General features: G+C 52.4%; 1 protein-coding gene across 2 annotated transcripts in view; it reads left to right on the top strand.

Moving 5' to 3' along the window:
* TRAF7 (TNF receptor associated factor 7) overlaps positions 1 to 17329 on the top strand; it is a 32506-nt gene extending 15177 nt beyond the window's left edge. The window contains exons 1-18 of one of the 2 annotated variants that reach the window (XM_051632388.1): positions 1873 to 2050; positions 2425 to 2541; positions 3813 to 3905; positions 5635 to 5668; positions 6907 to 7090; positions 7811 to 7945; positions 8855 to 9072; positions 9655 to 9728; positions 10759 to 10807; positions 11305 to 11432; positions 12473 to 12555; positions 12945 to 12984; positions 13336 to 13452; positions 14615 to 14737; positions 15518 to 15637; positions 15856 to 15987; positions 16225 to 16344; positions 16594 to 17329. In XM_051632388.1, the coding sequence (XP_051488348.1) occupies positions 2494 to 2541; positions 3813 to 3905; positions 5635 to 5668; positions 6907 to 7090; positions 7811 to 7945; positions 8855 to 9072; positions 9655 to 9728; positions 10759 to 10807; positions 11305 to 11432; positions 12473 to 12555; positions 12945 to 12984; positions 13336 to 13452; positions 14615 to 14737; positions 15518 to 15637; positions 15856 to 15987; positions 16225 to 16344; positions 16594 to 16608 (1713 nt within the window). In that variant the 5' untranslated portion in view covers positions 1873 to 2050; positions 2425 to 2493 and the 3' untranslated portion in view covers positions 16609 to 17329. Of the gene's footprint in view, positions 1 to 1872; positions 2051 to 2424; positions 2542 to 3812; positions 3906 to 5634; positions 5669 to 6906; positions 7091 to 7810; positions 7946 to 8854; positions 9073 to 9654; positions 9729 to 10758; positions 10808 to 11304; positions 11433 to 12472; positions 12556 to 12944; positions 12985 to 13335; positions 13453 to 14614; positions 14738 to 15517; positions 15638 to 15855; positions 15988 to 16224; positions 16345 to 16593 lie in introns of those variants that run through there. The other variant, XM_051632387.1, reaches the window with a different exon arrangement.
* The last annotated feature ends 1603 nt before the right edge of the window (positions 17330 to 18932 follow it).

Here is an 18932-nt window from a genome sequence, read left to right as displayed (position 1 = left end):
AGTCCTCCGTCCTTGGGCTGTTTAAGATGGACTGGATGTTTAGTGCTGAAATAGCCCTGGAATTGCTGTGGGGAGGTGGGACCCTGCTGACAGATCTTCCCAAACCTGGCTGAATCGGTGCCACCTGTGCCACCTGCCCCTGTGTAGGGCCTGGGCTCTTTGGCTTGGGTGCATACAGGTCCCCCCAACATGGGCAGATGCTCACGGGGTGGGGGTCCTGTTGTGCTTGTGCCCTGTTACCGTGCTTGCAGTGCAAGAGCACCCACAGTCAGTGCCCTTGTGCTGGCCACTCTTGTGCTGCAAATCTCAGCCAGGCTGGCAGTGGGAGCAGTGCAGTGACTTGCCCTGTAGGGCTGAGGCCTCTCACAGCTCAGCCTTGTTTGCTTGGCAGAAACAAAGGCTGCAGGTACCTAGAGGGGCAGTAAACACCAGCACACGCCTCTGCTGTTCAGTCTTGTCTCTACAGCCTGAGCAGAGTGACCTTTCTCAGCATATCAGCTTCCCTCCTGTGTAGTTTACACCAGCAGTAGCCCAGCCAGGACAGGGGAGCTGAGCCTGCAGTGCTGCACGAGCCTAGCGAGGCTGTCCCACACCCCTGCCTCCACCTGGGCTGCAGTTCCCTGCTCTCCATCCATGATCCACACAGGATCTGCCTCTCTGCAGTCCCTGCCTTTGCTGCCCTGATATCTTTTTTGCCTCCAGAATGGGAACTATGTACAGTAATTCTTGTTATTTTAATAACTTCTGTTACTAGTGGAGTAAAATGATAAAATTAATGGATACACATGCAATTTATTTACCTTGTTATAACCATTTCTCCTCGAGGTTTGCACATATAGCCAATAAATATGCCTTCTTTAAGAAAAAGAGCTTTATGCTTTGGCCTCTAAGCAGATGCAGCATTTCTGAGCTGCTAGGATTTCAGTATCATAAAAATTAAGCGGCAGAGCAGTGTGAAGAACCAGCAGGAGCTGGTCTGCTCCTCTTCTGCAGCCCAGCAGGGGAGAGCCCTGCACTCAGGCTGCCGTATGGTCTGGCTCTGAGGGAGGCAGCACTCTCTGAAGCTCATCTTACACCTTTCATTGCTGAATTTCCTGACTGCTCCACTGGCTTCTTACATTGCTTTTGTCTGTCCTCGGGTCTGATGTAACCCACATCACCCGTGGTGAGCACACGAAATGCAGCTTGGGAGGTTTGGATTGAATGTGAGGAATAAACGTTTTGTTCACAAGGCCTTGCAGGATAGGAACCCGGGCAGCAGAGTCTTATCTGTGCAGCTTTCTCTGTTCCAGCCAGGCAGTGCCAGGGCTGACCTGATCCAGGGCCAGGGAGAGTCCATCTTCAAGTGGGCAGCAGGGCCAGCCATCTCCAGATCTCCTTCCAGGAGTTGGTGGCTGATGGAGGCTGCAGTCAAGCCACGAGTAGGTGTGATAGGTGCAGGCAGCCTCAGCATCGATGGTCTCTTGATGCAGCTGAAGCTGATGGCTTCGTTACACCATTCCTTTGGCAGCCCACCCATTCTGCTCCTTGAAGACTTCTGCTCCTCTGCTCTCTTCCCAGCCTGCCAGCAGCACCTCTTCCAGAGTGACCCAGCAGCAGCTGCCCTACCGGCTGCTCCAGAGCCCCAAATCCAATCACCCTGTGGTCCAAAGTGTCTAGGGTTTTGCTTTGATGCCAAATGGCATCTTGGCTGGTTGATATTCTACCCTTAGAGATGTGCTGCTGGTTAATATCCAGAGGCAGCATTCCCTCAAAGCCAATCCCAAGGCTGCAGTAGCCAGCGGGATGTTTCTGGATTGGTGCAGGCTGTGTCCACTGCGTGTCCCTCCCGCGCAGGAAGCGGCACAGCCAGGCTGCTGCTGAATTGAATAGAAGGAAGTCTCCACACTTACGCAGAGCACTTTGGCAGAAGTCAGATAGTGAGGGAAACAACAAGTGCTGCTGCAGGGGCTGTAGGGCTGCAGGAGCTGGTGCCTGTCTCGGGGGGAGGTTTGCTGAGCTTTCTGTCTAGGATTAATCCTTCCAAACTGCTGCTTTGCGGGTGCGCGCGGTAAGTACGTGAGCGAGTGCACCTTTGAGAAAGTTACGTGTGTGCAATGGAGGTGTCAGCTTGGTTGGGGGTTAAGCCTGACCCATGTGTGGAATGGAGGTGTCAGTTTGGTTGGGGGGTAAGCCTGACCCATGTGTGGAATGGAGGTGTCAGTTTGGTTGGGGGTTAAGCCTGACCCGTGCCTGTCCTGCCCTGTGCGTGGCACAGGGTTGCTGCTGCTGGGAAGGGCTCACAGCAGTCAGGAATGCTGCTCACAAATGGAGCAGCTGAGCTTGGTGAAATGGGGGAACTGAACTTGAAGTCTCCTTGTGTATGATTTTGGAGCAGGTGGAATTGTTTGCAATAACAAGAGCTGTTTCTTTGTCTCCCTGAAGCCTCCGATCAGCACTCCACGCCGCTCCGACTCGGCTATCTCCGTCCGTTCGCTGCACTCCGAGTCCAACATGTCCTTGCGCTCGACGTTCTCACTCCATGAGGAAGAGGAGGAGCCAGTAGGTATTTGGGATTGTCTGAAGGAGCAGTATTAGGAAGTTCATGTCAAAAGAATGACTTAGTGGACTCTTGTGAGTACATAGACCTATCATGGGCAGATTTCTGAGATATGTGGCAACTAGAAGCCTGGCTGTCAAGACTCCTGGTTTTAATTTTGGTTCCACCACTGAATTCTGCAAGTCATTTTGCTTCCTTGTCTACCGTTTCCCTATACATAAAGAGGGGATAATGGTGAGGCTGTTCTGCGTCTCAGAAAAGCCGTCTTTGCAAAACCATGTGTGATTCCCTGGCTCTGCTGCAGAGCAGCAGGGGTTGTTAGTCTGGAGGCTGGTGGTCTAGCCCCAGGCAGCAAGCCTAATACAATTCCCCACTGATTCAGAGCTCCATCTTGCAGTTAGGGCTGCATGGCACCCCGCTGACTTGATTGTAAACCCAGGAGGATGCAAGAAATTGTCCGCGTCACACTTGTTGTGGGGGGGACACTTTTAAGCTGAGCTTAACTTGTAACCCAGTAACGAGCCCGGGGCTGGATGTGTCAAAAGGTCAGGCGGCGTTTTGCCGCAGGTCTGGGATGAAAGCGTGTTTCATATTTAGGAACCCAGGGGGTTGTGTTTGCAGTTCTGAGAGTAACACAGGATGAAAAGACAGATCAAAACTTCAGTGTTTGATTTGAAATGCTCTGAAATGTGAAGCCCTGCTCTGGCATGGAGAGCTGTGTCTCAGGGAGGACGTGCTCATAGCCCATGCTCCAGCAGTCCTAGTTGGTAAACAAAAGTGCAGAGATTGGCCCATTGCAGCAGAAACAATGTTGTTTCTGCTTCCTAAGAGAATGAAAGAGCCCTTCCTTCAGGATGTTTCAAAAATACAAAAGGGCAAGCTGTTTTAAAATTGCTTTTAAACTTCAGGCTTACACACTGTTCAGTCCAACCACACAAAAAGCAGCAGACAGTGCAGCTCAGGAGGTTCTGGAAGAAGCTGGTCTGTGCAGTGTGCTGCTGGGTCCTGTCCTGCCATGTGCAGGTGGTTCCCAGTTTTTGGTGAGCTGAGGGTCTCCAGCCATTCCCAAGTTCCTTCTTCCACTACCTCTGACAGACTGTAGGTCAGCAGATCCAGACAAGAGTTTATTTCAAGATGGAATCCTTAGTGTGCCCTGTGGCCCTGGCTCCCCAAGGCTCACTGCTGAAGACTTTTGTGCCTTCTGCAAAGCTGGGGACTCTGAGTTTGGCCTAATCCTTGTGCTTTCTCTGTCCCTTTCTCTTCTCCTCTTCAGGAGCCACTAGTGTTTGCGGAACAGCCGTCCGTGAAGCTGTGCTGCCAGCTGTGCTGTAGTGTGTTTAAGGATCCAGTCATCACAACCTGTGGGGTAAGGCAGGACTCTCAAATCATGAGCATGGGCTCCACAGAGGTCCTGTATGACCTGTAGCAAAGCCTTGATTGTTCCAGTGATTGGTGACTGTCAGCCTGAGTGGGCAATGACAGAGCAGCCCCTGACCAGAGAAGCCTGGCCAGCAGAGGAGCAGATTTCCCCCAAGGCCCATCTGAGCCAGTCTGCACTGGGGTGTATGGGGCACTCTGCAGTTACCCAGGGGAGCCTGGGGATTGCTTAAAATTGGGCTGCTTTTCCCAGGAGAGCTGTACTGTCAGCTCCACTCAGTCTCCCTGGTGTGGCTTCAGTGAGGTTTGAGGCTTCAGTGTGGCTTGAGTGCCTGACACTCCTTGTTCCTTGTCCTGAGGGCTCTGCAGAGTGCTCCTGCCTCCTGGGCGCTTCAGGAGCAGCTGCTCTTCAATTGTGAGGAAACTGTTTCTTATAAAACAGGAATGGCTTGAAGCTTCATTTAGTTAATGCTTGCAAAGAGATTTGAGATCCTCTAATGAAAGGCACAGGGCATTATGAATATTCTTCTATATTCCATTTTACTGGGCTCTAATAGAAACTGTGCATTATTGCTGCTTCTGTGCTGCATATGAGGGAAGATGGCTGATGGCTTTGTGACTGGGCTCTAATGCTTCTGATGTGCTTCTGATTGCTCAGATGGAGCTGTGGCAACAAAGCAGAGAGCAGGATTGTTTATTGCAGTCAGGGTGCTACCCCCAAAGATGCTGGAACTTGGTGTGGTTTCACTGCACTACTTCAGTTAAGAGCTCTTCATGGAGACACTGGTTAATATGGAAAAAAAAAATAAATTGCTGCAGGAAGCAGCCTGGCTTTATTTGCAGTCCTGGTCTGGCAGCTCTGGAGAGAGAGCACCATGCAGCTGTGCAGGGCAGGAAAAGGCTGCCTGTGCAGGGCAGCAGATAACAGCTCTGGAGAGTGACTTGCAGTCTCTCCAGCACTGCTGCCAAGTGCTGGCCCTGTGGCCATGGAATGTGGCTGTGGAGGCTCCAGGGAACCCACAGGGCAAGTTCAGGACCAGTGAAGTGCTGCTGCCTTTGTTCCTTTTTTTACATTCATTAACATGTTAGATTGAATTTGCTGTTTTATCAAGTTAGATTGTTACCATACATTTCTGCTGTAAGAATAGAGAGCTACTTAAAGTGGCAAAATTTACATTGCATGGCTTAAAAACCAGCTGTCCCTGGCAGCAGGACAGCTTCAGCCACGTTAGGAAAGCTATAGAAGGATTTATGTGATGGGCTGGCTGGCCAAGGACAAGGCCGGGCTGGGGCTCTTCCCCTTGAGGACTTCTCAGGGAAATGAAAGGAATGACATGGATTAATTGGATGGTGAAGTAGAGAGCCCCATGCAGACTTGAAGGGCAGGAGCATCAGAGAGTGGCAGAGCAGGGCTGTGGCTCTGGCCTGTACTGAGCTCATGGCTGGTCTGAACAGGGCAGAACCCTCAGAGCTTCCCACCGTGTGTGTCCTACTGGTCAGGACCAGGAGCTGTGCTGCACTCTCTGTTGCCTGAGCAAGCAGCTGGTTTTTGCCCTGTGGTGCAGACTCAAGAGTGTGCTGAGCTGTAGAGCAGAACAGCTGCTGAGGCCCCTGTGCCACAGGCTTTGGTATCTCCCACCTTTCCCATCATTAGCCACAGGGGATAATTTGTCCGGTTCTGTTTACGCTGACACTGCTGTTCCTCTTTGTCTTCACAGCACACATTTTGTAGAAGATGTGCCTTAACATCTGGTGAGTACAGAACTATTCTTGTGTGATGCAGCCAAAACACTGTTATTTTCTGGTTTGTTTGCTTTCACTCACAAAGAAACCCGCAGAATGATGTCTGGAAGGCTTAAAACCAGCTGTCAGTCACAGGCTGCCACTGCAGCAGTGAGGGGCTGGGGCACTGGAGGGCTATGCAGCCCAGAGCTGTGATGGCATGGGCACTGGAGGGCTGTGCCCAGCTCCTGGGCACAGGATGTTCTCAAATCCTGGAATATGCAATGGATAATCCCAGGATAATACATCTCGCCCAGAGCTGACCCATTGATTTCAGACAGAAAGCTTTCTCTGGCTGCCTGTCTAAGGAGCAGGGGGGCCGTGTTTGGCATAGACCCATCAAGCCCCTCCTCCCCCATCCCCTTAGTGCCAGCTCTCCAGCCACTGTCCCAGCCCGTTGCAGCAGCACACAGAGCTGCTTCAGCTCACCCAGTTCTTCCAGAAACTTGGTGGGAGCCCATGTCTGGCTGCTGGCCTGGCCTAGCCAGCTCTCACTTGCTTTGGACTCTGCACTATGAAGACTTTCTTTGGCACGAGCCTGTGCCCCTCTTGGAAAGCTGCTGCTCAGCACAAGCCAAGCAATTCATTTCACCAGAACAGTGAGCCCTGAGGAGCTCCCTGGGGAGTCCAGCAAAACAGCAGCTCTTTTTTCCTTAATGTGTTCATCTTCCACATATGAGGAGTCCCTCTGCCCTCCACGTTGTGCTGTATCTCTCCCAATCAACAGATTTGTAGCAAAAGGTGTTGCAGTTGCAGTCCAGGGCTGCTCAGTTTTGCTCCTGCCCTCCAAGCTGGTGTCTTTGCTTTGCTGCAGCATCTGCAGTGGCCCACTGGCAGCAGAGCCCCAGGCCTGCAGGGGGGACAGGTTGTCCATGGGGCATCTGCTGGTTTGTGGTCACTGCCCGTGAATGCTCCCACACTTCAGCAAACACAAGGCAGTCTGAATTAGTGTGGCCTTCTCTCACTGGCGTCTAGCTTGAATTATTATGGATGAACATCAACTGTAACTTTTCACCAGGCCCCAAGACAGATCAGACATAGTGGCTTGCAGAGCTTGTGTGATTATTCATGGCTTGCCCCATTGCCACCCACATGGGACGTGGCCAGAGAAGGCAAAATAATAACGTCTCCATGTAGAGGCTCTGGGAAGTGCTCCTGCAATGTCCAGCCCTGCCTGAGTGTCTCTCTTTTGCTTCCCCACCTGGCAGAGAAGTGCCCCGTGGACAATGCCAAACTGACTGTGGTGGTGAACAACATCGCGGTGGCCGAGCAGATCGGGGAGCTCTTCATCCACTGCAAGTACGGCTGCCGGCCTGCAGCCACCAGCAAGCCTGCTGCCTTCGAGGTGGACCCCCGTGGCTGCCCCTTCACCATTAAACTGAGTGCCAGGAAGTAAGTGGCTTGTTCCCAGCGTGCAGCCTCTGCAGGGACAGGGCTCCACCACCAACTGTTGCTGTTGTATCTGAGAATGACCCTGGTCTTTCCTGGTTCCTGGGCACGGGGCAGGTCCCTCCGGCCGCGCGCTGCTCGGGGGTGGGGATGGGCAGGGTGACTTGAGGGGACAATTCTTTCCCCTGTGTCTCAGTTTTAGCATGCTGGCAGATGGGCTGGTCTCAGGGAAGGGATGCTGTCTGTCCTCTGCTTCCAGCTCACCCGAGTGCCTCAGCATGGGGACAAGAGGATACACCGTGAAAACAGCCACCTCACCTCTGGGGTGAATCACTGTGGCTGTGGTCAAGCAGAGACCTTGGGATTCTTTTTGTAAGAGGAGTTATCCTACCCATATCCTGGGAATCTGGAATCTCTCTGCCTCCATCCTAAATACATTCACTGTCTTCCCCAACACCTGGCCATTGCCTGTTGATGCTGTCTGAAGGCTCTGTTGATCAGCTGCAGAAGTAGATGTTCCCTGTACAAATGTGGCCTATTATTACTCTCAACTTCCTGGCCAAATGAGACTTTAAAGCTGTAATTGCAGCCTTAGAGCAGGAGGCTTTCAATCACCCGACAGTCTCACAGGGCTGGTTTACTCCTTTCCTGGTGATCTGTGTGGTTTCTACTAATGTTTGCTTATTGCTGATTTTCCCTCCTTTTGCTTCTCTCCATGGGCAGGGATCATGAAAGCAGCTGTGATTACAGGCCAGTTCGCTGCCCCAATAACCCCAGCTGCCCACCTCTCCTGAAGATGAACCTGGAGGCACATCTGAAAGAGTGTGAGCACATCAAGTGTCCCCACTCCAAATATGGGTAAGGAGCTGATGCTTTTTAGTGGGAAGGAGGCACTGAGCTAATCTCTGAGCTGCTTGTCAGCTACTGCAGCTTTGGAACAGCCCCGTGGGCTCTGAGCTGCCCTGCCCAGTGCTGTGTGCTGGCCTGAGACTGAGAGCAGGGCTGCAGGGTTTGCAGAAGGCAGCCTGTGAGCCTCTTGTTGTGAACGGGCAGGTCATGCTGCCCAGCTGTGAGCCCTGCTGGCAGCCGAGGAGGAGTTTCAGGTGTGTAGGCAGAAGAACCAGCTGGAGGAGAGGCAGAGCAGTGGTTGTGGCCAGAGCCACGCAGGGAGGAGGATGAGCACAAGAGTTAACAGGAGTTCTGTGGCTGTGCCTTTTGAAACAGCCCCTCTCCCAGGGGAGGGAAGGGCTGGTCAGCCTTGGAGGGCTGATTGTCACCTGAGCAGGAGTGCAGCCAGGCTGGGGGATCCCTGCAGGATGCACAGCTAAGGTCACTGTTGCAGGTGGAGGTGTCTTGGCAGAAGGAGAGCAAGGCAAGCCCTGGCAGAGCAGCCCTGACATGCTGCAGGCCCAAGTCAGCATCTGATGAGATCAGCTGCAGTTGTTTTCCATTGCTATTGATGGCTGTTGGCTTGAGCACATGAACTGACCACATTCTGTCACTTGCCCAAGACCTGCTCTTCCTTGCAGCTACCTAGACAGACAGACAGTTCAGTTTGGGGCCAGTGCCTTGGCTAGGAGAAGCAGCTGCTTGGCCCCTGTGTTGCCCTGCAGTAGCCTGCAGCAGCAGGATGGTGAAGAACAGTAGCTCTGCTCCTGGTGGGAAGAGCAGAACACACAGGCCTTGACCTCCTTCTCAGGAACCAGCTGAGCAAGGAGGTCTCCAGTGTGAGCCCGGCTCCAGCCAGGATCTGCCTTCCCCTTGCAGGTGTACGTTCATAGGAAATCAAGACACTTATGAGACCCACTTGGAGACGTGCAAGTTTGAGGGTCTCAAGGAGTTCCTGCAGCAGACAGACGATCGCTTCCATGAGATGCAGGTGGCAATGGCCCAGAAGGACCAGGAGATCGCCTTCCTGCGCTCCATGCTGGGGAAGCTCTCAGAGAAGATCGACCAGCTGGAGAAGAACCTGGAGCTCAAGTTTGGTGAGTCTGCACCAGACAAGCTCTGTGGGCAGAGCTGTAGGAACAGGGCAGCTCTTTGTTAGGATGGGGCATTGCAGGATTCATTCCATGTTTAAAACTGGTGCTGAACAGGCTTCAGGAGGTTCAGATACTCCTTGCAGAGAAACAAATAGGGGTCCCATTGATTTCTCTGCTGCCAGAACATCATGGGACCTCATCTTGCAGTCAGTGATCACATGGCAAGTCCTAGAAATGTCTGCCACCTTTCTACTGTGACTTTTTCTGTGCAGTCCATGGGCACAGGCCCCTGTAAAAATGAGTCAGTCAAAGAGCCAAGAATGCAGCTGTCCTGGAGCAAACATGGTTCCTGGGCACCTGGCTGTGCCCAGCCCTGTCTTGCCTCTGAAATTTGTTGGGCCTTCAGCATCCAAGAACAATTTGCATTTGAGTAGCAGACACCCTCCTGCTTTTCCCTGCTGATAACAGCACTGTGTTTTCCTCCCTTCTTGTTCAGAGGTTGCCTGACAGAGGGTGTCCTCTGCCTGTTCCCCTGGCCACCATCACTGTCCCTGCAGTGACTAAGGGCCTGTCCCTCTCTTGCAGATGTGCTGGATGAGAACCAGAGCAAGCTGAGCGAGGACCTGATGGAGTTCCGCAGGGACGCCTCCATGCTGAACGTGAGGAGGGGCCCGGCCCTGGGGCTGGGCAGGGATTCAGGCAGCTAGCTGCTCTGCTGCTAGTTAGGTTCTCCTGTGGTGGGGGAGTCCTTCAGGGTTCCTCCTGCTTGCTGGCTTCTCACCCCAGCTTGGATTTGACTTTGGTGTAGCTGGGGCCTGGGTGAAGGTTTGCTCCAGGATGAGTTAAAGGCAGCTCAGTGAGCTCATTCTTGTCACTGCATCTGAGCTGCCATTTGCACTGTTCCTGCTGCCTTTTCTCAACCTGTTGCAGCTCTTGAAATATGTTCCTGGAGGAAAGGACCCCTGCAGCAAGGAGAGAGCCCTCTGCTCCAAAGCCTGGACACTCCTGTGCCTTTTATACTAGCCAGGGACAGTGTGCCTTTCTCCCTGCCTGCAGAGAAAGCAGAAGATTAGCAGATCCCTTCTTACAAGTTGGGATTGAGAACTGTCTCATGATTTTGGACATTATTCAAGCTCTGATGTTGGACAGACATTCCTCCCTAGTTCAGACAGGCTGCATCCCACTGCGTGCCTCATCCTCCCACTAATGAGGAGGAGCTCACCCTGGTTTACCTAAGCTTGCTAATGAAGAGGGTCTTAGGAATGCAGTAGGGACCAGAATGTGGAGGAGACTACAGAGACCTTCCAATTCTTTAGCAGCAAGGTGGGCTTCAAGAGCCCAGCTGAGCAAGCAGTCCCCATAACCAAATTGATTATTTTTAGCAGCCTGGTGAATGGCAGAGCAAGGACAGTGTATTCTGAAAGTACTTCTGTGCCTGCCTGAATACTGAAGAGTTTAGTGCAGGTCTGAGATGCTGTCAGAGTCCTGTGGTCTATGGAGGGATGTGGGCAGGCCTAGAGCACGAGACCTCTGGTCAAAGAATGAGCCAGAATGGGCCTTCACAGGGAGTCCAGACCTGTCCAAAGGCAGGAGCAGTTTTAGCAGTGGAGTGAGACAGCCTTATAGTCTTGCCCAGAAGGACAGGCTGGTCTTGGCTCTGCTGCTGGTGACACTTGTTCTGTTTTTCAGGATGAACTCTCCCACATTAATGCTCGGCTCAACATGGGCATCCTTGGATGTGAGTATGCATGTAGTTGTTTTTCATCCTCAGTCTGGTTTTGGGGTGGTTGCCCAGGGAGCCCTTCTGGGCGAGGTCACAGATATGCAAAGGGACATTGGTCTCTGGGTGCAACAGCCCAGGGTTGCTGCTGCTGCAGGAAGACAATACTGGTGGGAGAGCTGGCCAGAAGCACTGGCCAAAAGGCAAGTCATGGTGCTGCAGGGTTGTGAGCTGCAGGGGGGACATGGCCAATGGACTCTGCAGCTCTGGCCTCCCTAGGTCCAGCCTGGGGGTTGGATGAGGGAGATGAGTCCTGGGGCTCCAAGCAATAAGTCGATGAGCTGTAAGGGTGGGACATGAGACCCCCTCCCCAGGCCAGATGGGGAGTGTCTCACGGCTATTTCTGCCCTGCCACACATGAAGTGCAAGTTAAGGGAGCTCCATCTTGGCCAAACTCCCCATGATACAACACAGGACCATTCTCCCACCTCTCACCTGCCCTCTTGTTTCTGTAGCCTATGATCCTCAGCAGATCTTCAAGTGCAAGGGCACCTTTGTAGGACACCAGGGCCCTGTCTGGTGTTTGTGCGTTTACTCCATAGGAGACTTGCTCTTCAGTGGCTCTTCAGACAAAACCATTAAGGTAAGAGTTTGCCTCCTCAGTGTGCCTTTTGCATTTGTAAACATGTTCTATGTGGGACAGAAACTGAGTGGCAGTCTGGGGAGGTGGGGATGGTGTCACTTCCCAAAGAATCTTAAATTATTATTTCAGCTGTTGTTGGGCAAAATTCGCTGCAAGGAAATGTTACTTGATGGTGAAATCGAGGGACAAGTGGTGTTTTTTGCAAAGCCCTGATTAGAATCTCATTTGGGCTGCTGCTGGTTTTGCTTCATAGGGTGTTTAAGCCTATTTCAGCCTCTCATTTTATTTTCCTGTGCTATAAAAAGTCATCTTAGCCAAAAAAAGGAAAATTTTCTCCAGATCAAATGCTCCTTTTTCCATTTTATGCCATGTTTGTTTTTCTTTGTCCAGTTTTCGGTAACTCAAACTGACAGCACTGCTCCAGTGCAACCAAAACAACAGCTCCCAGTGTCACCACGCTGGCTGCTGGTGGCTGCTGGTGGCTGCTGGTAGCTGCTGGCTGGGCTCACCAGCTGACTCACCCTGCCAGGAGCAGAGCTCTACTTTAGTTTCTTTGGGAGATAACAAGAGCCACATGGAAGAAAATAGACATTACTGTACTTTATTGAAAGAAAACAGCTTCCTCCCCTGAGCTGGCTGCTCTGGGTACTGCATTCCCTTGTTCCCTCTCATGAGAGAGCAGTGGGAAAACCCTCTGCGGTGGCAGAGGGGTCTGGTCAGAGCCCTCAGATGGGCCTTGAGTTGCTGAAGCAGGAGCCTCAGAGCTGCTCCTCTGGCTCAGGGTGTTGTGTTGGCCTGGGCGCTGCAGAGGGCTGATGTCTGCTGCTGCCCACTGTCCCATTAGCTTCAGCCTGACCCTTTGCAGTGAATTTCCTTTCCTAGACAAGCTTATCTCTGCCTGGGGGCCCGGAAGGCAGGTGCCCAGGTGACAGCCTGTTTCCTCTGTCTGTGCTTTTGTGGCTTTGCTGACATCCTGCCCGGGTCCCCAGCTGCTCTGTCTGCTGGCGTGTGACCCTCTGCTGACTTGTGTTTCCTGTTAGGTGTGGGATACCTGTACCACATACAAGTGCCAAAAGACCTTGGAGGGTCACGATGGAATTGTACTGGCTCTCTGCATCCAGGGGTGAGTGGAGAGGGACACCTGCCCTGGAGGAGAGGGGGGAGAACTGGGGCTCCTGAGCATGCCCTTACAGTTCCTGCCTTCAGTTCTGCACATGCCAAGATGGTGCATGAGAGGCACATCGTGCCTCTTTACTCTTTAAAAATGGACAAAACACATCTCTCTTTAGCCTCCCCTGCTGTCCTGGTCACCAGCAGGGTGCCTGGCCTCCCCACAAGACCTGGGCTTTGCTCCTGGGTTGGTGTGTTTAGCCTTGGCCCAGTGAGGCTGTGGGACTGCAGCTCCTTGCCCAGCACGGTGCCCGGGAGCGAGCTGGAGCCCTCACTGGTTGCTCTCCCTCCCTGGTTTGCTGTCCCTCACTGACCTCCTTTTGTTTCCTGGTGCCCTTACAGGAACAAGCTGTACAGTGGCTCTGCTGACTGCACCATTATTGTGAGTACCCACGACCCCTGGTCTCCTTCACAGTTGGGATGGGAGATCTCTGGGCCAGCCCCAGGCTGCTTTAGGGCAGGGACTTGCATCCTTCTTTCTACAAGGCTCTGCAGCTGGTGTTGGACTGATAACCCCTGGGTGCCTGACCCACTGTCTTCAGCCCAGCTGCTCGGGGTGGGATTTGGGTGCTTCCTGCAGGCTGGGCTTCCCAGTCCCCGCTCCAGCATGGGTAGCAGGAGGCTGGTGCTCTGAGCTGGAACAGGGTGGTCAGTCCTCATCAGGCCAGGACAGTGGCTCTTACGACAGAAGGCAGAAGGGCCCTGCCCTCACGGGTGTTCTTCTCCTTTGCAGGTCTGGGATATTCAGAACCTGCAGAAGGTGAACACGATCCGAGCACATGACAATCCTGTTTGCACTTTGGTCTCCTCACACAACATGCTGTTCAGTGGCTCTCTCAAGGCCATCAAGGTAGAGCTCTGCAGTGTCTCCTCTTGGTCTGGTTGGGGATCAGTGGTACAAACTGTCAGGCAGCAGTGTCCAAAGAGGAAAAAAGTGGCATTTTGCTCTGTCAGTGACCTTGTTACTATGCTCTCCTGAGCCACACAGAGCAGCCAGCACTGCAGAGGTTTAGCCCACACTCTGTGCTGAAGTCAAAGATGTTCTGGTATCTGGCTGAAAAAAACCCACCTTTTTTTCATCTAACTTGGTAGGCCTGAGGCTGCAGGTGGAGTATCCTGGCAGTTCCTGAGTGTGTGTGTTCTTGGGTCCCCAGTGGACCTACTCAGACCATTGGGAATTGTTTCTGGGGTCCAGAATCAGCTGGGGATTCAGGCTGCCTGTTTTGAAACCCTCTCCAAGGATCTCAGATCTGCATTCTTCACCTAAATAATGCAGAAATCAGGGAACAGCTTTGCAAGTTGCCCTTTAAAGCCTTGGCTAGATTCCCTTGGTTCTGCTTCCAGCTCCTGGTGAGATGGCTTATGGGACTGTCCATCTGTAAGAGGCCTTGTGCTCTTTTCTTCTTCTGGGGCCCAGGGTGGTTCAGCTACCTAGAGAGCATTGGGGCTGGAGGAGCAGAGAGACAGCACCAAGCAGAAGGAGAACTTGGGGCCTTTTCTTTTTGTTGTCCCCAGCCACTTTCTGCCAGATGAGCTGAGCAGGCCAGTGGTGCTCCTCAGAGGGGCAGCATGATATCCCTTGGTTCCTGCCTGTGGGGGGGTTTGGCCAGGGTTTCCAAGAGCTGTGGGAGTGGAGCTTTGTGGGGACAGGTTGGGGGAGGAGGCCCAGAGCTGTTCTTTCTGTAGATGTGGTTTAGGTTTTTCAAGCCCATGGCTCTGCTAGGTAAGTGGCTTTGCCAATGATGATGAAGGCTCCAGGGGGGCTCTCCCAGGCTCTCAGGGAACTTTCCTGTTCAGCAGTTATTGTGTGTTTTATCTGGAAGCGGGTTCAGGTGATTCCCACAGGGCAAGAGAGCCAGCACCAGGTTCCCCTCAGTGAGCTGGTAGGGCCTTGTGCTGGCTAGGCCGGGGTGGGCAGCATCTGGACCCCAAGCTGGGGGTTGACCTGTTCTGCCCCATCACTGCCCCATCCCACTGAGACCCTCCTCCATGTCTGTTGGTGTTTTCTGCAGGTCTGGGATATTGTAGGTACCGAGCTCAAACTGAAGAAGGAGCTGACAGGTCTCAACCACTGGGTGCGAGCGCTGGTGGCTTCTCAGAACTATCTCTACAGTGGATCTTACCAGACAATCAAGGTAAGACCCTGAGCTGGGGCCCAGGTGTCAGCCACAGGCTCTGCTGAGCCTCTGCACACCTGTGTTCTGCAGCCTGGGTTGGAGGAGCAGGACAGGCAGCAGCTGCTGGATGTGAGGGCACTGCCATGGCCTTGCTGACACACTGGACATTCTGGCAGTGATTGCATCTCTGCAGGCACAAGGGCCAGACCCTGCCTGCTCCTTAGGGGGGGATGCTCATCCAGATAAACCAGGGCCATGGCACCTCGTGCTGCCCACGTGGCTGCTGCAGCCTTATCTGCACTGAGAGTCCTGCTGATTAAGAGAGGAAGGGCACTGTCTGGCAGCAGAGCTACCATAAATCTGTGTGTGGTTTCCCAAGCACCCTCATCTGTGTTGGCTCAGGCTGTGATGAATAGTTCACCTCTCAGCATCTGGGTGACGGGAGAATTTGAAGTTGCCCTCCTCAGTGCTAATAAATCCCTGTTCATTTGTCTGCATCAGATGTTAGTGCTGTTGAGGCCTAGGTTGTGTGTGCATGTGTGCATAGTCACACACACACAGTATGCCATCTTCACAACTTTTTCAGCCTGGATGTTAAAAGCTGGGTAGCTAAGTAAGACAGCAGGATTTTGGTCACCAGCACTGAACATTCCTAAACAGACAGATTCGTCCTTAAGGCTGTGATGTGGGCACAGGCTGACTCCATGGGTGGCTGGAGAAGAGCTTCAAGGGTCCTCCCTCCCGGAGAGGGGTCCCTGCATGGGTCTCACCCTGTTTTTACTCTGGCATCTCTCTCAGATCTGGGACATCCGCAATTTGGAGTGTGTCCACGTGCTGCAGACGTCGGGAGGCAGCGTCTACTCCATCGCTGTGACAAACCACCACATCGTCTGCGGCACCTACGAGAACCTCATCCACGTAAGGGCTGTGGGATTTGACACCCTGGTTGGCCTGGGCTGGGGGAGAGGGGCAAGGAGATGGAGACCTGGCTCTGCTAGTCCCCTCCATGGCACACCCAGAATGTGGGTGCACAGCACCCACCCTGGAGGGGTGTGTGGAGGTGGACACACCTCTCAGATGAGAAGTTGGTGGCTTGCAGCCCAGGGCAATCTCCGAGCCCTGCTCTCCTCCTCCAGGTCTGGGATATAGAGACAAAGGAACAGGTCCGCACGCTGACCGGGCACGTGGGCACAGTCTATGCCCTCGCTGTCATCTCCACGCCGGATCAAACCAAAGTCTTCAGTGCATCATATGACCGGTCTCTCAGGGTACGTCTCCAGGGCTGTGCAGCTGCCCCGCTGCATTCGGCCCTGTTGTTAAAACACAGGCAGCCTTGAGGGAGAGAGAGGACTGGGGATCCTCATCCCTGCGCGCCACATGGATTTGTACTTAGTTGGTGTCCTGGCTCGCACTCTGTGGCACTCGGCATCCCCCATCCCTCCCGGTGCCCGGGGTGTGCCAGAGCCCCGTGCTGCTGGCGTGGCTCACGCCTCCTGTTCCCATAGGTGTGGAGCATGGACAACATGATCTGCACCCAGACGCTGCTGCGGCACCAGGGCAGTGTCACTGCCCTCGCCGTCTCCAGGGGCCGCCTCTTCTCCGGCGCCGTGGACAGCACTGTAAAGGTTGGTTCCATCAGGCTTCTCCTTGGTGGTTTCATCTATTCCAGCATGAGAACTGGGGCATTAAATGAGTTAGGAGCCATCTTCAAACAAACAAGGGGATGTTTCTCAGTGGGTGCGAGGTTTAACTCCTGACAGAGGGTCTTGTGGGAGCCAAAAGTCCAAAGGGCAGCCCCACAAGAGGATGAAGAGAAGCCCACAGAGCTCTCAGAGCAGTCTCTGCCACAGGTTCCTGTTGTCTCTCCTCCCCAGGTCTGGACGTGCTAGCAAGAGCTCCACACTAGTCCTGCACACTGAAAGACCAGACACCCCTCCCCTCCGTCGGCCTGCTGGGTTAATAACACCACTACAGAATAACTGCTGCAGCTCCTCTCCACACCCACCACTGCCCACGGATGCTCCAGATGTTCCCTCAGATCTGCCATACATGTTTGGAAACGCAGTGGAAGCCATTCAGGTGCCTTCCACACCGCAGGCTGCCCTCTTCTGCCTGCCTCCCCCAGCCAGGGAGCCCCCTCCAGGGGCAGGGCTGGGGTGAAGCTGGGCTCCTAGCCCCGGGCAGCCCCGGGGGGCTCTGGCGTGGACACCCCACAGCCCTGGGCCTGCGGTGGGACCGAGGGGTTCAGCTCGCCAGCTGGCCAGGGCGGCGATGGCTGGTCCCTTGTAAATGGTAGAGCTGAGCATTAGGCCTTGCCCTGGGTTGGGATCTGGGCCCCTTTTCTGTCTCTAAGTATTTAATTTTACTGCCAAGATGTCAGGCTGATCCATCTGGGAAGAGGTGTTTTCCTGAGTAGCCAGGTACGATTTTTATGCCACAGCTAGTTCTCAAACCAAGTAACACAAGTCCATTGTTCACCACCCTGTAATAATGGTCTCCACATTAAAGAGAAAAAGCCTCTGTTGCATTTTTACTCACATTTTCTACTGTTTTTAAGATTGTAATATAGATTTGATTATTTCTTCATTGACAATAAAAGCAGAAAGAGTTGTTCCTGCTCAGTGTGGGTTCTTGCAGGCTCCTGGTGGTCAGCACTGCTCTGGGGGCAGCTCCTTTGCCCGTCCACCCCAAGAGCTGCTCGTGGCAGCCCCAGAGGGGTGGGCACGGCCACAGCACCTGCTGTGAAAATGGGGTGCAGGGACCAGGGGAGGAGCAGCTCCCAGCAAGTCAGGCTGTGCCAGCACCCAGCCCAGCCTGATCTCAGGCCCCACAGCATCTACACGGCGAGAGGCAACCACGCTGCGGGGACCCACTGCACAGTGGGAGGCATGGCAGGAGAGGGCTGGTGGCTTTGTGGACACAAACTGGTGGCAGCCCGGCTGGGGGTTTTATTTTTTTTTTTATTATTTTTTGTTCTTTAAATATTTGTTGCCAGACTTCGTATAAGAGCAAACTTCTTCACAGCACCACGAGCCATCTACTATTCAGAATAGGAAGAGTAAGACGAGTAGAGGTGAAACCTAAGCACAGAAGAGCAAGAGAAGCACCAGGATGCATAGCTTGACAGATGGGATACGATACAGAGTCCATAACTTAATAATAAAAAATATATATATGTATATATCCATCATGTAGAACTTTATGGAATTTTTTTCTTTTTTTAGATACATATTTTTTTCTTTTCAACAGATACTTTCAGGCGGGTGATTTTTTTTTTTTTTTTGTTATTTTTAAAGCCTTTTTTTGTGTTGGTTTTTTTTTTTCCTTTTTTTTTTTTTTTAAAGAAATTTCAAAGTTGTGCCAAACACATCTGGATCAGCAACCACAAGGGGCGAGACAGGGCTGAGAGGGGAGGAGGGAGGGAGAGACCACTCTGTACGTCTCCAGAAAAGAAAGGACCAGCAATTGGAAACCACAAGCAAAACAAAAAAAGAAAATAAATAAAAAAGCATTCATCAGGACTCAAGCGACTGAACCTGACTCCAACTCCAGTTTATACAGGAATATACAACAGTGTGTCCTGCAGAATGCACCGAGCACACGCACCCCTCGTGCACATACACATACACACACACACACACACACACACACACGCACCAAAGAGACGCTGAAAACAAAATTTTAAAAAAAACAGTCAACAAAACCCAAACCTGAAGACACTCCAAAAGAAATGAAACACCTCCAGGATAAGAAGTAACAAAAACCTCCATAAAACAAGGCACATCCTTTGAGTTCTTAACGGTGTAAAAAAAGAAAGACGTGACACTGAATCCTAACAGAAAGACCCGAACAGAACTGCTCGCACGTACCTTCCACCCAGAGAAAAGGTAAATATTGTGCTACTCTTAGAATGAGTTTGCCACAAGACACACAGCTTAGTATAATCTAATAGTTTGTGTTTGTTTTTTTTTCTCAAGCTAAAATCCAGTTTTCTCTTGATTTCTTTTAAACTGCTTTATATATAATTGCTAATATTTTTAAATCTTTTAAATATATATTTGTTAAAGTTTATTCTTTTTATTATTTTGGGGGATGGGGAAAATCTGCTTTATATCTTCTTTTTTTTTCCCCCTCCAATAAATTAATACTTCTTTATAGCTTATCACTGTCCTCTCCCCTGGCAGGGGTGGCCGGGCAGGGGCACATCCTGCTG

The sequence above is a fragment of the Apus apus genome, chromosome 14 (assembly GCF_020740795.1).
Source record: "Apus apus isolate bApuApu2 chromosome 14, bApuApu2.pri.cur, whole genome shotgun sequence".
Taxonomy (NCBI): Eukaryota; Metazoa; Chordata; class Aves; order Apodiformes; family Apodidae; genus Apus; species Apus apus.
The sequence above is the reverse complement of the archived record's forward strand: the minus strand, read 5'-3'. Positions and strand labels throughout refer to the sequence as shown.